This window comes from Protopterus annectens, chromosome 17.part0 (genome assembly GCF_019279795.1).
Source record: "Protopterus annectens isolate FY-2018-M chromosome 17.part0, PAN1.0, whole genome shotgun sequence".
Classification (NCBI taxonomy): Eukaryota; Metazoa; Chordata; order Ceratodontiformes; family Protopteridae; genus Protopterus; species Protopterus annectens.
The window spans coordinates 619,920,747-619,933,381 of NC_056751.1; the positions used below are offsets into that span (position 1 = coordinate 619,920,747).

The 12,635-nt window shown below is 36.7% G+C and overlaps 1 protein-coding gene across 1 annotated transcript in view; it reads left to right on the plus strand.

Annotated features, from left to right (window-relative positions):
- The window catches only part of LOC122791334 (intelectin-1-like), a 349,205-nt gene that overhangs the window by 89,234 nt on the left and 247,336 nt on the right, over positions 1–12,635 (plus strand). Inside the window, exon 3 of the mRNA XM_044059049.1 lies at positions 18–265. Coding sequence (XP_043914984.1) covers positions 18–265 — 248 coding nt within the window. The remainder of the gene's footprint in view (positions 1–17; positions 266–12,635) is intronic.

Consider the following 12,635-nt stretch of genomic DNA (forward strand, 5'->3'; position numbering starts at 1 on the left):
ACATTTGTATTTTCCAGATGGCTTGTATACACTTAAAACAAAAAGTGGGTTAACGTATCAAACATTCTGTGATATGACAACTAATAATGGTGGATGGACATTAGTGGCAAGTGTCCATGAAAACAATGTATTTGGCAAATGTACGTATGGTGATCGCTGGTCAAGCACACAGGGAAATTCCATGCATCTTCCCGACGGAGATAAAAACTGGGTAAACTATGCCACATTTGGGAATGCGGAAGGAGCAACCAGTGATGACTACAAGGTAAAGTAAGAGTAAGAAAAAGTGAGTCAAAATGATTTTAAGTTATGTAGATTAGTAAAATTAAATGAGGATATAGCAAAGGACATGAACTAATAAAGAATAAATGAAGATAATGCAAATAATGACTAAAGTTGTATGCAAGGGAAATAATGCAGAAAGTAGAAAAAACAGAACCATGGCTAAAGTTAAAAGCAGCCTTAATAATAAAGTGATAAAATCAATCTTCTGAATTAACATTTTATTATTAAAACTGCTTTTAACTTTAGCAGTGGTTCCGTTTTTTCTACTTTCTGCATTATTCCTGATTTGTTTGCTAAACTGGATTCATTGTTCATCAACCGCTTTTTACTTAAGTTGTATGCAGGGGAAAAGTAGGAACAAGACAGGGGTCATAGCATCACTGCTTGCATGCTCGGCAGCTGCATGAGAGGATCAGTGCTTCACTTAAAGGGATATATGAATAGCAGTGAAAGTAACCTTGCAGCTAGTGTGTTCTGCAGATGAACTGGGCTGCTGCCTGTGATTCGTTGAATGGGGTATATGGGTGCAGGTGTACATTATCACTTGTGTGCAGTGCTCAGAAAAGAGTTCATGTTGCGGGTCTCAGTGTCCCACCTTGTATGATATGCATGCAACACACTGTGCACACTGCCTGCTTGCAGTGCAGGTAATACTGAGAACATGCTGTGGGAAAGGTGAGAGAGAGTAAATACTGACATAGAGAGAGAGTAAATACTGACATAGCATAACACAGTACACACACACACACACACACACACACACACACACACTGTTAACTGGTACATAAAAGAGGGTGGTGCATTTTAGAAAATGTGTGAAATGCATTACTGTAGCATTCTCTGTTTCTGTGTACCATCCTCATTTGCATAACATAAACTAGAGCTGAATTATGGTCAGATGGGTCTCTAGGCATTACTATAGAACACTGTTCAAATCTGTTAGTGTGCATACTATTTTCTTATTTATTTTTACAATGATCACAGAGATTTGTATTTAATTTAAAATGTTTATTTCAAATGTTACATCAGGGACAAAAACTATTTAAAAAAATCACATTGACAATAGACTTAGTATGAGTGACACCAAATTTCTCTTCTCTTGATGCACTAAAGGGGTGAAATAAGGCATGCAAGAATTCAAATGACAATGTGAAAAGCCAGAAATAATGGGCAGACAAAAGAACAATTGTATCTGTTTGTTAACTATGTAAACCAATGAACAATGTGTCCCTTTTCAGGGATGATGCAGGAGTACTGTCTAGTAAAGTGCGTTGCTCAAAGGTGCGCAGAACATAAATGCAGGTGGAAGAGATCAGTCCTGTACTTTTGCCTACTTGAAGCAGTTCAGAAACAACTTAGAGACTTAAGTGCCAGAAAAATCTAATTAATTTAAAAGTTAACAGAACAAAGGGTGCTGCATAGATATGCATTTTCTGAGCAATAAGAACTGTGAAACTCTAATGAGATTCATTATGGACTGAGTTAATACTGATTTACAAGAAAATGAAGAAATTAATAAGGAGCAAGTCATAATTATGAGGCAAAATTAGAGATGCTCTGCAAAATCAGGGACAGATACAGCGTAAAAGGGAATATCTTTGTAATTCACTTAAAATATTAATGGAATAACAGGTTTGAATTTGCATGCATTTTCTGAATAATAAAAACTATGAAAGTCTAATGACCAGCATCATTGATTGACTGTAACCTCAGTAATTTACCAGAAAATTAAAACTTTTAAGAAGATGAAGATTAAAATATCAACCAAAATCAGAGACTTTTTGTAAAAATGCACACAGTCATTTAAGTTAACAGTTTTTCCAAAAAAAGTCAGTGGTAGACCAGGCTTTTTCACTAATGTCCCATTTTTAGTGTTACAAGTTACAGGAAGTCTCTCTCTCTCTCTCTCTGTTTCACTGGCTCTATATTTGAGCCAATGAAACAGAAGAATATTCAGCAGCTGGGTCAACTGAGGCATTTAGGTTTGAGAGATATGGGTGGGGCAATTTCTTTTCTTTTCTTTTTTTTTTTTTTTTTTTTTTTTATGTTTTTGGTGCCCTCCTCCAGTAGAGTCAGTACTTAGGCAGCTGCCTAGGTCATCCTTCTGCTTGATCTGGCCATGAAAGCTAGACAACAGAAGAATAGTATAATGCAATGAAGTCTGCTATGTGTTGTAGCTAGCCTAAGGCAGCTGCCCACCCCCCCACTCTATTTCACCAGTTATCTCAAACTTAAAAATCTTAACTGTCTTGGTGTCTATGAGGCATTCCAATAATTAACTCATGTGGCGCCCTTCCTTTATGTGAACAAAAATGTTCTCATGACAGGATTAAAATCTGTCTTTTAATCTACTGGTTGTTTATCCTCCTGACTGCCCTGCCTTCCTTTCTTATATTATGCCATTACATTCTCGCCTTAGTACCTTACATACCACTATCAAGTCCCCCCTGTCTCTTTCCATTTGAAGTGAAAATAGTTGAACACTCTTAGCTTGTCTTCATGTGTCATTACATCTGTTCTTCCCAATATCAGTGTCACCCTCTTCTCTACCCCTCCTCTGTAAGATCTCTTGAACTCTTTCAGAGCTGCACATGGTAATCCAGTTGATGCCTAATCCTGGTCTTAAAATAGGCAGTTATCATTTTCTAATTTTTGGATCAAGTCCCCCCACCCCCCATATAAATATCTGCACACTCTTTTTTTTTTTTTCTGTGTCTCCATTTTGTACTTCATGGTTTAGGATTTCCTTAATGAGATCCCTGGGTAATTTTTCCATTCAGAACTTTACAGACTAATTGTTTCATTTACATTTTTAGCATCATGGTCCTTCTTTCTCCAGTGCAGCTCCCATGTATCCTGAAGAACTGATGTAAACCTGCCACGTCTCAGACCTTGAATCCAGGCTCTTTGAGCTCAATTTTTTTTCATGCTTCCATCTTCCAGTTTAGCCTCTAAACCTAATGTCATCTTCAAAGAGGTTGATTCAGAATTCATGACCCATGCAAAATCTTTGGGAAATGCATTGATTAGTGCCAGACCCTGGACTGACATTTTCAAGATTTCCTTGTGCTTTCATACTCTGTGATTGCTTGCACTTACCACCTTCATTTCAGCTTGATGTAACCACTTCTCTAAACCAGCTGCAAAGTTTTCAACTCATTTCTATTCTATTCATTTTGTTAAAAGGCAATTTGCATGTGAATGAGTCAAAGGCTTTCTCAAAAATGTGTGGATTAGTTTCTTGAGTCCTTTTTAATTAACAGGGCAGTTCTGTGAAACTTTGGAATAAAATTTTATAAAAAGACAGAAAATAGCCAAAACACAATTCCACCAGTAGGAGGGGCACATTGCTCCTTGTACTTCTCTAATAAATATAATTACTCTGAAGTCCCACAATTCATGTGAAAGAGGTAATGTTCTTAACATTATTGGTGATAAAACATGACTCATGAGAATAGCCAGTTTCCTTGTTGAAATGCAGATTGATTAAATTCCCAATTCTGCCTCAGCTCACTTCCCTGGTGATCCAGTCCGGGAACAGAATCAGATTACTCTGGCAGCCTATAACTGCAATGAATCTTTTCCAGAATTTAATGAGCAGCCAATTACTTATTTATTTATTTTTATGTCAGTATATTTTTCATCATTTTGCTCACCATTGAACTCACTATCATTGTTTTTTGGAGATTTTGGCTGCTTTCCTCCAGTCCAGTACCTTGTGACAATTAACTCTCTAAGGGAGCTTGCTAATACCCTAGCAATCCTGTATAGCACCCATGGTGGGACCACATCTGGTCAGTGCACCTGATCTTCCTTAAAACAATTGAGTGGATTTTCAGACTTCTACATGTTTTTCTTCATTATTACATTACATTTTTCTCTTTCATTGTCTTGCTTTCTTTGATTGGTTGTGACAACAGTCTGTTCAACCTTCCAGGCAAACAGACTGCTTTGTTGTGCATCCCATTTTACCCTAATCCCTTTGTCACCTTGGGCACTCTGTACTATGTGCAGCGATCAGTTCAATATACAAAAAAGTAGTTTACTGTGCTACTTCTCAGTACACTTTGTATTTTTCCCTGTTGCCTTATGCTTCTTTGGTGTGGATATATCAAATACATCTTTATTGTTTTCACCAATTATTCAACCTCTTTATGTTTTTTCCATATTCACTGTAGTTCCCCTGCCTCTACTCCTGCCTTGGTCATTACACATTACTACATATCTGTAGAAGGCCTTTTTCTGTGTCCTGCAGTTTGCTGCAATCTTTTTCTCTGTTTCTGTATTGACCTCCTCACAAAACTGACTGCTTTATATATCCTCCCTAAAAAAATTTTTCTGGCGTTCCTCTTGTCTTTGTACCATATTCCTGTTTCTCATATGATTAACTTGACTGATCCTCACTTCAATAATGAACTCAAATCTGTTTTTTTTTTCTGTTTTACCTTGTTAATCCTTTCTAGCCATTTTCATCTCTCACCAGACAGCCCTTTTCATGTTTCATATATTTCTTTCTCTCCTTAACTGTCTTGCCACTGTTACAGATTTGCATTTATTAGTACTACCTTAAGGAATAATCCAGACCAGTGGAGCCCCTGACCCAGTTATTTTCCTGTTTCGAATCCTATGATAAGATACTTTTGCATCTCTGTGACCAGTGATACTCTCATCAGATCTTTAATTTCAGCCTTATACCAAGAATGAGATTTTCCATCATATATTTTGCTTGAGCTGTCAGTCTGTTCTCTTAGCTAGGCTTTTACAATAAATCACTTACCTTAAGAGAGTCTTAGGATGCAAACTTTTCCATAATTTGTAAGTTTACATCTAGAATTTCTGGGGTCCTTTATCAGTTCAGTGAAAAATCAGTTAATTGAATGACATTTTCAGTGCACTTAGCATCGAACATGTCATTCGTCAAACTGTTCATACTGAGATAGCGTTACAGTAGGGATCAGGAAATTTGCCCTTCCCCCACTGCAGTGCGATCTCTGAGCCGGTGTATATAATTACCGGGGGTGTAGGGAGAGGGGAATTTGATGAACGGCATTTCCAATGAAATGCCATTCGTTGAAGTGACGGTTCACTGAAGAGATATAGACAGGAAATTCTAACATCAAATTCTTCTATTACCCAGCAGAAAAGTTTGCAACATTTGATCTTTCTTGCTAAATATATTGTTAATAAAATAAGGAAACTTAAGGAAATATTTGCTCAGCCTAGACTGACTTGCTTATGATAGCTTATACTGCTTTATGTATTATGTTCAAGCAGGTTTACATCAAGTAAACAACTAGGGGTAAGTAATGATCCAGGTGTTACAAGCATGTGATCATATGAATAATTTCTACTTTCATGCATATCTCTGTGAAAATTTGACTGCACTTTGTAAATACCACTAGGTTATAGCAAATCTTGCACTTATATAAAATGTATGCTATAGATCTTCAGCTTAACGGTAAAGGAAACATGCTTAGCTCTACATTCTGATGTAATGTGCTATTTATTTTAGATAATTATTGAAAAGTGAATGATTTTTGTGTTGTCACAGCTTCCAAGGTAGCCAAGCCAAACTGGCTTTATTTCCTTTTATACTTCATATTGTTATCTCTTCTCTGACACATCTTGCAGTTGTAGCTATTGCTTTATTGTTTCAGCACTTGTCCAGTTCTATGTTATTGCACTGACTGCATTTTGCCATATCTATTTATTGATGGACAGATAGCTAGCTAGCTAGCTAGCTAGAAATCTATATCTGCATATACATTTACTGCAGTAGCAAACAAGGCAGTAGAGGGCCTTTGGACATAAAATAATGCTTTATTTTTTTAATTAAAATACAAGGGAAAATAACACTTCAGTGGTACAAACTCAACTTCAGATTATGAAACAAAAATAGCAGAGCCCCCAATCATTGTTTCGTTTCAAAATAAATTCATGCAGCTTTCTATTGGCATTGCCATTCTAGAGACAAAATTTCCCTAAGAGTGAAAGGTTAACTTATTTGATTTCAGGGGCCACATCCATCCTTTTTATACATAAACTATTAAACTTACCAGGTAATTGCAGCTTTTTATGAAATTAGATAAGCTTAATGAAAACTCTATATTGCCACTGGATTATAAGTTGGCTATTCAACATATACCAAGTTCCTCCTCTGTATGTAAATTTGTAGCTAGTGAGGTGCTGCAAGAGTTAGTTCTTTGCCCTGTTTTGTTTGGCATTTATTTTGAATGCATCCAAATCAATATCCTTTAAGTGTGGCTGACCATGTTTCCTGAGGACTGCAAATTGGGTACCATTATCTGATCATCCACTGATGCAAAACGTTGCCAGCAAGGATTGGAATATGCACATACATGGTATATCAAAAACAGTCTCAAACTAAATGAAAAAAGTGTAGCATAGTAGCATTTGACAGAAAGGTTGTTCTCACCTTGTATAACATAAATGATATTCTTCTTCCGACAGATACTGTCATAAGAGACGCATGCACTTATGTGGATAGCTTTCTCTCATTCAGTCATCCTGCATCCTCACAGTCATGGAATCCTTCTGTTTGACCTAGTTAATTTTCAAGGGAATATCTTCAAGATCCATACGAGTCATCCTACTATTGGACGCATCCCTTATCAGACCCATTACTGAATACAATGACCCCTTTGCTATTCATAAATCCAGACATCTTGCTCAACTAGAAAGGCCCCAAAGATTTCTAACAAAGAAAATTAAAGGTATCACATATGTCAACTACCCAAATAGATTAACATGACTCTACTTATACTTAGTAGCCTTCAGGTGGCTGCAAGGTGATCAGTGTCTCACTTTTCGAGCCATAAAAGACCCAGTTCTATTTGATTTCCTGTTTCTTTGCAAAACCAGTGTCTATAAAAACACCTACACTAAGAACTGAAATCTGCAGCAAAAAAATAATAAGACTTGCTGGAGGAAAATGATCCTAACTCAATAAATCTGTAGACTATAGATTAAGTTACCACTTTGGGTCAAACAAAGTTCTGCTATGGCTGCCTTTAAGGCTAATTTTGACTGGATGGATAGACACAAATTTACACTAGAGTTATCATGAACTGTCCTGCTAAATTTGGGAGGTGGCTAGTATTAAGTGCTTGAAAAGGGTTGTAAGAACTTCTGTGTTTGCCAGTTTAAAGGTGTAAAGGCTCTAGCTAAGACCATCCTATGGTCCCCCTGATCACTTGCCTAGTATGTACCTATAGAACATAAAAGGCCATACCCCAAAGGCATTTAACTTTTTTTGCATTAGCTGCCAGTGTCATGAACTGTATTATTTTAAACTCTTTGGTTCTGATTACATGCCATTCTTAGAAAATGTAAACCACAGAAAGCAAGGTTATGTTCATCATATTCATGTATTTACCTTATTTAGAGAAAGACTGTTCACGGTAAGTCTGTCCAGTACCTTTCTGACTCACAGCATGTAATGTTTTAATTTTGAAACTGACTGAAATATCATCAATAAAATACTTGATATTTCTTAATAATTTCATTCCCTTTTTAATATTTTATTAACCAGGTAAGTGGGCTGCTCCATGGACCTTTTACAATGAAGACATTGCCATTAAAAGAGAGTGTGTGTGTGTGTGTGTGTGTGTGTGTGTGTGTGTGTGTGTGTGTGTGTGTGTGTGTGTGTGTGTGTGTGTGTGTGTGTGTGTGTGTGTTTGTGTCTGTGTGTATCTCTATCTATATAAAGACATGTACAGTATCTATATAACTCTATTCTTCTACTTTAACTTAATAGGCCAGATTCCAAAAGACTTGCTGTTAGTGTAAGTGACAACTTACACTGAGAGCAGGGTGAGAGCAGGTCTTTGGAATCTGGCCCAATTAATTATGTTTTTCTCCATCATGCAGCTTCTTCTGTTCTGGTGCTTCACTCTGCACATGCTCAAACAGACTGACTCCCACAGAAGCATATGAATTCTCTGCCTACTTTGCTCCCCTGCCCAATTCTCCAGCCACCCCACACCCTTATTCTTAATCACTCCTGCCCCCACCTACAAATTCCATCCTTAGATTTTCATCTTGAGGCTACAACCGATTCGCCACTACTCATATCTTAATAGTGACACAATTTTAAAACTTTAACTGCTCTTAAATCTACAAACATTATACCTAGGACTCTTACCTTAATGTTGCCAAAGTTATAAATGTATTAAGTTACCAGAATAAATACCAGTGCTTGTATGCACATAGTCACACTGGATTTCTAACTACCACACTAACTGACTCAAGTAGTCAAATGGAATTCTTCTTTTCCTTCCTAACCGTCTGGTCAACTAGAGTTCAACAAGAATCTATCCTTAGGCCCCCAGTATTTAATCTGTCCACAAATAATCTTATTTCTGTGTCAGCTCATGCGACTGTTAGTTAATATGCTGGTGATGCTCAGTTAATCTGTTCTGCTTCCACTCCAATATACCTTCAAGATCTATCCCAAGAATCATTCACCTCAGTTCTTGGTTTTCACATTCTCAATTGCTCCTAAACCTTCACAAAAGTAAAGTAATGCTCTTTAACCCTAGATCACATTCAGATATTAAAATCTAACTTAAAAGTTGTCCACTCCACAAACATTCAGCTAGAGATTGTCTCACAAATGAAACTATTAGATGATCAACTAAAATTAGATGCTCACATTCAAAACATAGTAAGACACATCATAAATTACACCTTCTTTACACAACCTCTAATTTCTTTATTGTACACTCTTGCTTTAATGCACCTATTCACTTTTCTTCTATACTCTATGCTTCCTCCATTTTTTTCAAATATTAATACAACGCACATAAGCAAATTAGAAAATGCAATAACAAAACTGCAAAGTTTGCTGCTAAGATCCCCATTTGATATTAAATTGGCTTGAATTTCCAAACATTCTCAGTGTTTTACAGCTTAAACTTGCCCATAACATATTCTACTTTCCTGACAAATGTTCCTTCATTTATACTCTTCTGCTATTGTATTCTTTTTTTAAGTCTTCTCTTTTCTACAAATACAAATCATTTTGATGTCAAAAAATCATATAATACATTTGGCAATTCTCTATATTATATATATATATATATATATATATATATATATATATATATATATATATGCGTTGTGTATATATAAATATGTGTGTGCGCGCGTGTGTGTGTGTGTGTGTGTATGTGTATATATATATATATATATATATATATATATATATCTATATATATATATATATATATATATATATATATATATATATATATATATATATATATATATATATATATATATATATATATATATATATATATATATATACACCTATGACATGGAACTCCTTCCCTGCACTACATTTAGACAAACATCACTCTGTAGCACATTCAAAAATAATCTAAATGCTTTCTACATAACCCCTAACTCTGTCTTTGCCCTGCTCTCCTGGATAAGTTCATGTCTCCAAAATCTGTCTTTCACATACACTTCTTTCCATACTCACCTCCTTTAATTCTCTCCCTTCATATGAGTTATTAGATCCATTTTTCTCATTTTAAAACATCTCTTAACGTCACTCTTTTCTATAACTCGCTCCATATATTCTTCTATTTCTCTCCACAAAGCTGTCTGCATCACTTTATTTTTATTTCCTTTACCCCTACCACCCTCCTCCCATATTCTCTTCCCCATTCATCCATTCTTCTTTTATGCACCATAAAGCCCCTCCGTCTTGTTTCCCCTTTCCTCTCTTGAGTCTCCTCTCATTACCTACTTTGAACACTTTATATAGCTGTCTGTGTCTTCTCTAAAGTGTCCCCACATTTCTTTTCTACATCCTCTCCTCTCCCTTCTCTACACCTATGTGTACTCTCCCATATCCTCTTTATCTTTACTGTCCATATAGATCATCACATCCTTTCTCCACATCTTCTCCTCTCACATTTCCCCTCCTACTTACACTCTCCACATATTCCATATCTGTTTACTCTCCAGATAGACCATCTTATTCTTATTCTAGACCTTTTCTTCCAATCTCATTTTTGGTATCTCTCCAATCCATGTGTTTCCATATCACGTACTCTTATACCTTCTTTTTGCTTTCTACTCAAATGATCAATACTTTCCCTTCATTTATATGTCATCTTTTTCAGTTCTAATTAAAAAAGTAAAAAGTTAGATTTGAAAAGAAGAAATTAAAGTCATGAAAGAGAGAAGAGGGATGTCAAGAAAGAGTTATGAAGGTGGTGAATACTGGAAGATTGAAACGAGACGTGAGAGGAAGAGTGTAACAGGAGCTATCAGTGAGAGGAAGAGGGTTTAGAGTATAAAATTAGAGTAAGGGTGTTGAGTGGAGGGGAGGGTTGAGTGATAATGGTGGTTACATTGTAATTAGTATAAGAAAGAGGTGACTAGAGTACGGGGTGACTGAGAATAGAGGTAGAGTATAATTAGCAAAACCTGCTGTTTATTATAATGTTGCTTGTGTTAGCCTGGTGTACAGCAGGAACAGAACCATGTATTTGATATGAAGTCTTTTAGTGTGGCTTTGAATAATTGGAGGGAAGGAGTTGATCTAATAGATATGTGCATAGAATTCCATGTTTAAGTGACAGAGTAGGAGTATAACCTGTATCCAGCAGACTTGGTTTATGCACAATAAGATGTTTTTGGTCATTGGATTGTAGTGGTCAGTTAGGGGCATGATTGTATAAAGCTGTATTTAGTGAAGGGCACGTAGAGCAAATGCATGATTTTGTAAGTTGAAAGTAGCTATATGTATGTTAAATGGTGAGGTAGCCCTAACCATTTGCGACTTTATAGTGCTGTGCAATGATGGGTTCGATAAAAGTTTTGCTTAATATTTAGCAAGTTTATTATAACATTGTTCTAATTTTGCTATTAGTGAAGCCTTGTGTTTAGTTAGGATGGCAGCACCTTTGTGAAGTGAATGAAGGAGGTAGGTAGTGGGTCATTTATATCTGGTTGTGGTAGTGAGGACACTTTTGGCAATGTAGAGCATACCCAGTTTTTGGTATTTTTTAATGGAGTTTTGCAGATGCAGGCGAAATTTGTCAACCACTATCATTTTTAGATGTTTGTTATGAGTGCTGACTTCAGTGATGAGAGTTATTCAGAGACAATATTCTGAACTCATATTTTTCATGAGAGAGTGATTTAGGGGTTGAGCATGACTTGTGAGTTATGAAGCCATTTATGGTAGTTGTGAAAGCTTCTTGAGAGATTTGTTAAAGACGTGCTAGATTGTTAGACGAATATATGAGAGTAGAATTGTTTGTGTACTATATTAGTGAAGCATGTTGATGGAAGGATGGATGGATGGATGGATGGATGGATGGATGGATGGATGGATGGATGGATGGATGGGAAGGCTGGCTGGATGGATGGATGGATGGATGGATGGATGGATGGATGGATGGGAGGGAAGGATGGATGGATGGGAGGGAAGGATGGATGGATAGGTGGATTGAGTATATTGGCAAGAATATTAAAAAGTGGGGCAAAGATGGCGCTCTGTGTAATGTCAGTGGTAATTGGGAGGTTGGGGAGAGAGAAGAGTGCCATTTCACTGAATGATATCTATAACTGACATAGTTTTTGTACCAAAGGAGGGAAGATGCTGATGATCCTAGTGAGGACATTTGAAGTAGCTGTTTGGTATGGTATGATGAACTGCATCAAAGGCCTTGTATAGGTCTATGAATAAGGCACTGACCCTGGCTTTGTTGACAGTATCTGTGAAGGCTCAAAGTGCAGTACTGGTACTATTAGTTGGATAGAAACTGTTTTGCATAGAGGTTAGGACTTTCTTAGATTGTTTTTGAATGCATTTCTCTAGTATTTTAAAAATGGAGATGCAATTGCTATGAGTCTAAAGTTTGTAATATATGTTGAAGTGCCAACTTTTTGCAGAGGAATGATGTCAGATTTTTTTCTAGAGGGAAGAGACATGAGAATCCTGAATGGACCTATTTTTAAGGATGTAAAATGAATAGTCAATACTATTAGCTGAAAATTTAAGGAGGTCACTTGGTAGGTTATCAGCAGAGGTGGAACATAGTTTGAGTTTTCTTAAGAGTCTAGTCAAATATTCTGTCGGGAGGAGGCTTTCAGTTGAATGTGGAGGCACTCCTTTTTTGGCTGCTGGGCAGTGATGGGAATGGAAATGTGAGAGTCTTTAGTTTTGTTTGTCTTTTCAGCTTTTTCCCAGTTAGGGGTCGCCACAGCAGAACTCCGGTCCGCTAATTATTAGCAGCCGATTTTTACGGTGCCGAGTTGCCAGCCCGCTGCCCAACCTTCAGGAAGGCACGACCATTCATGCATGT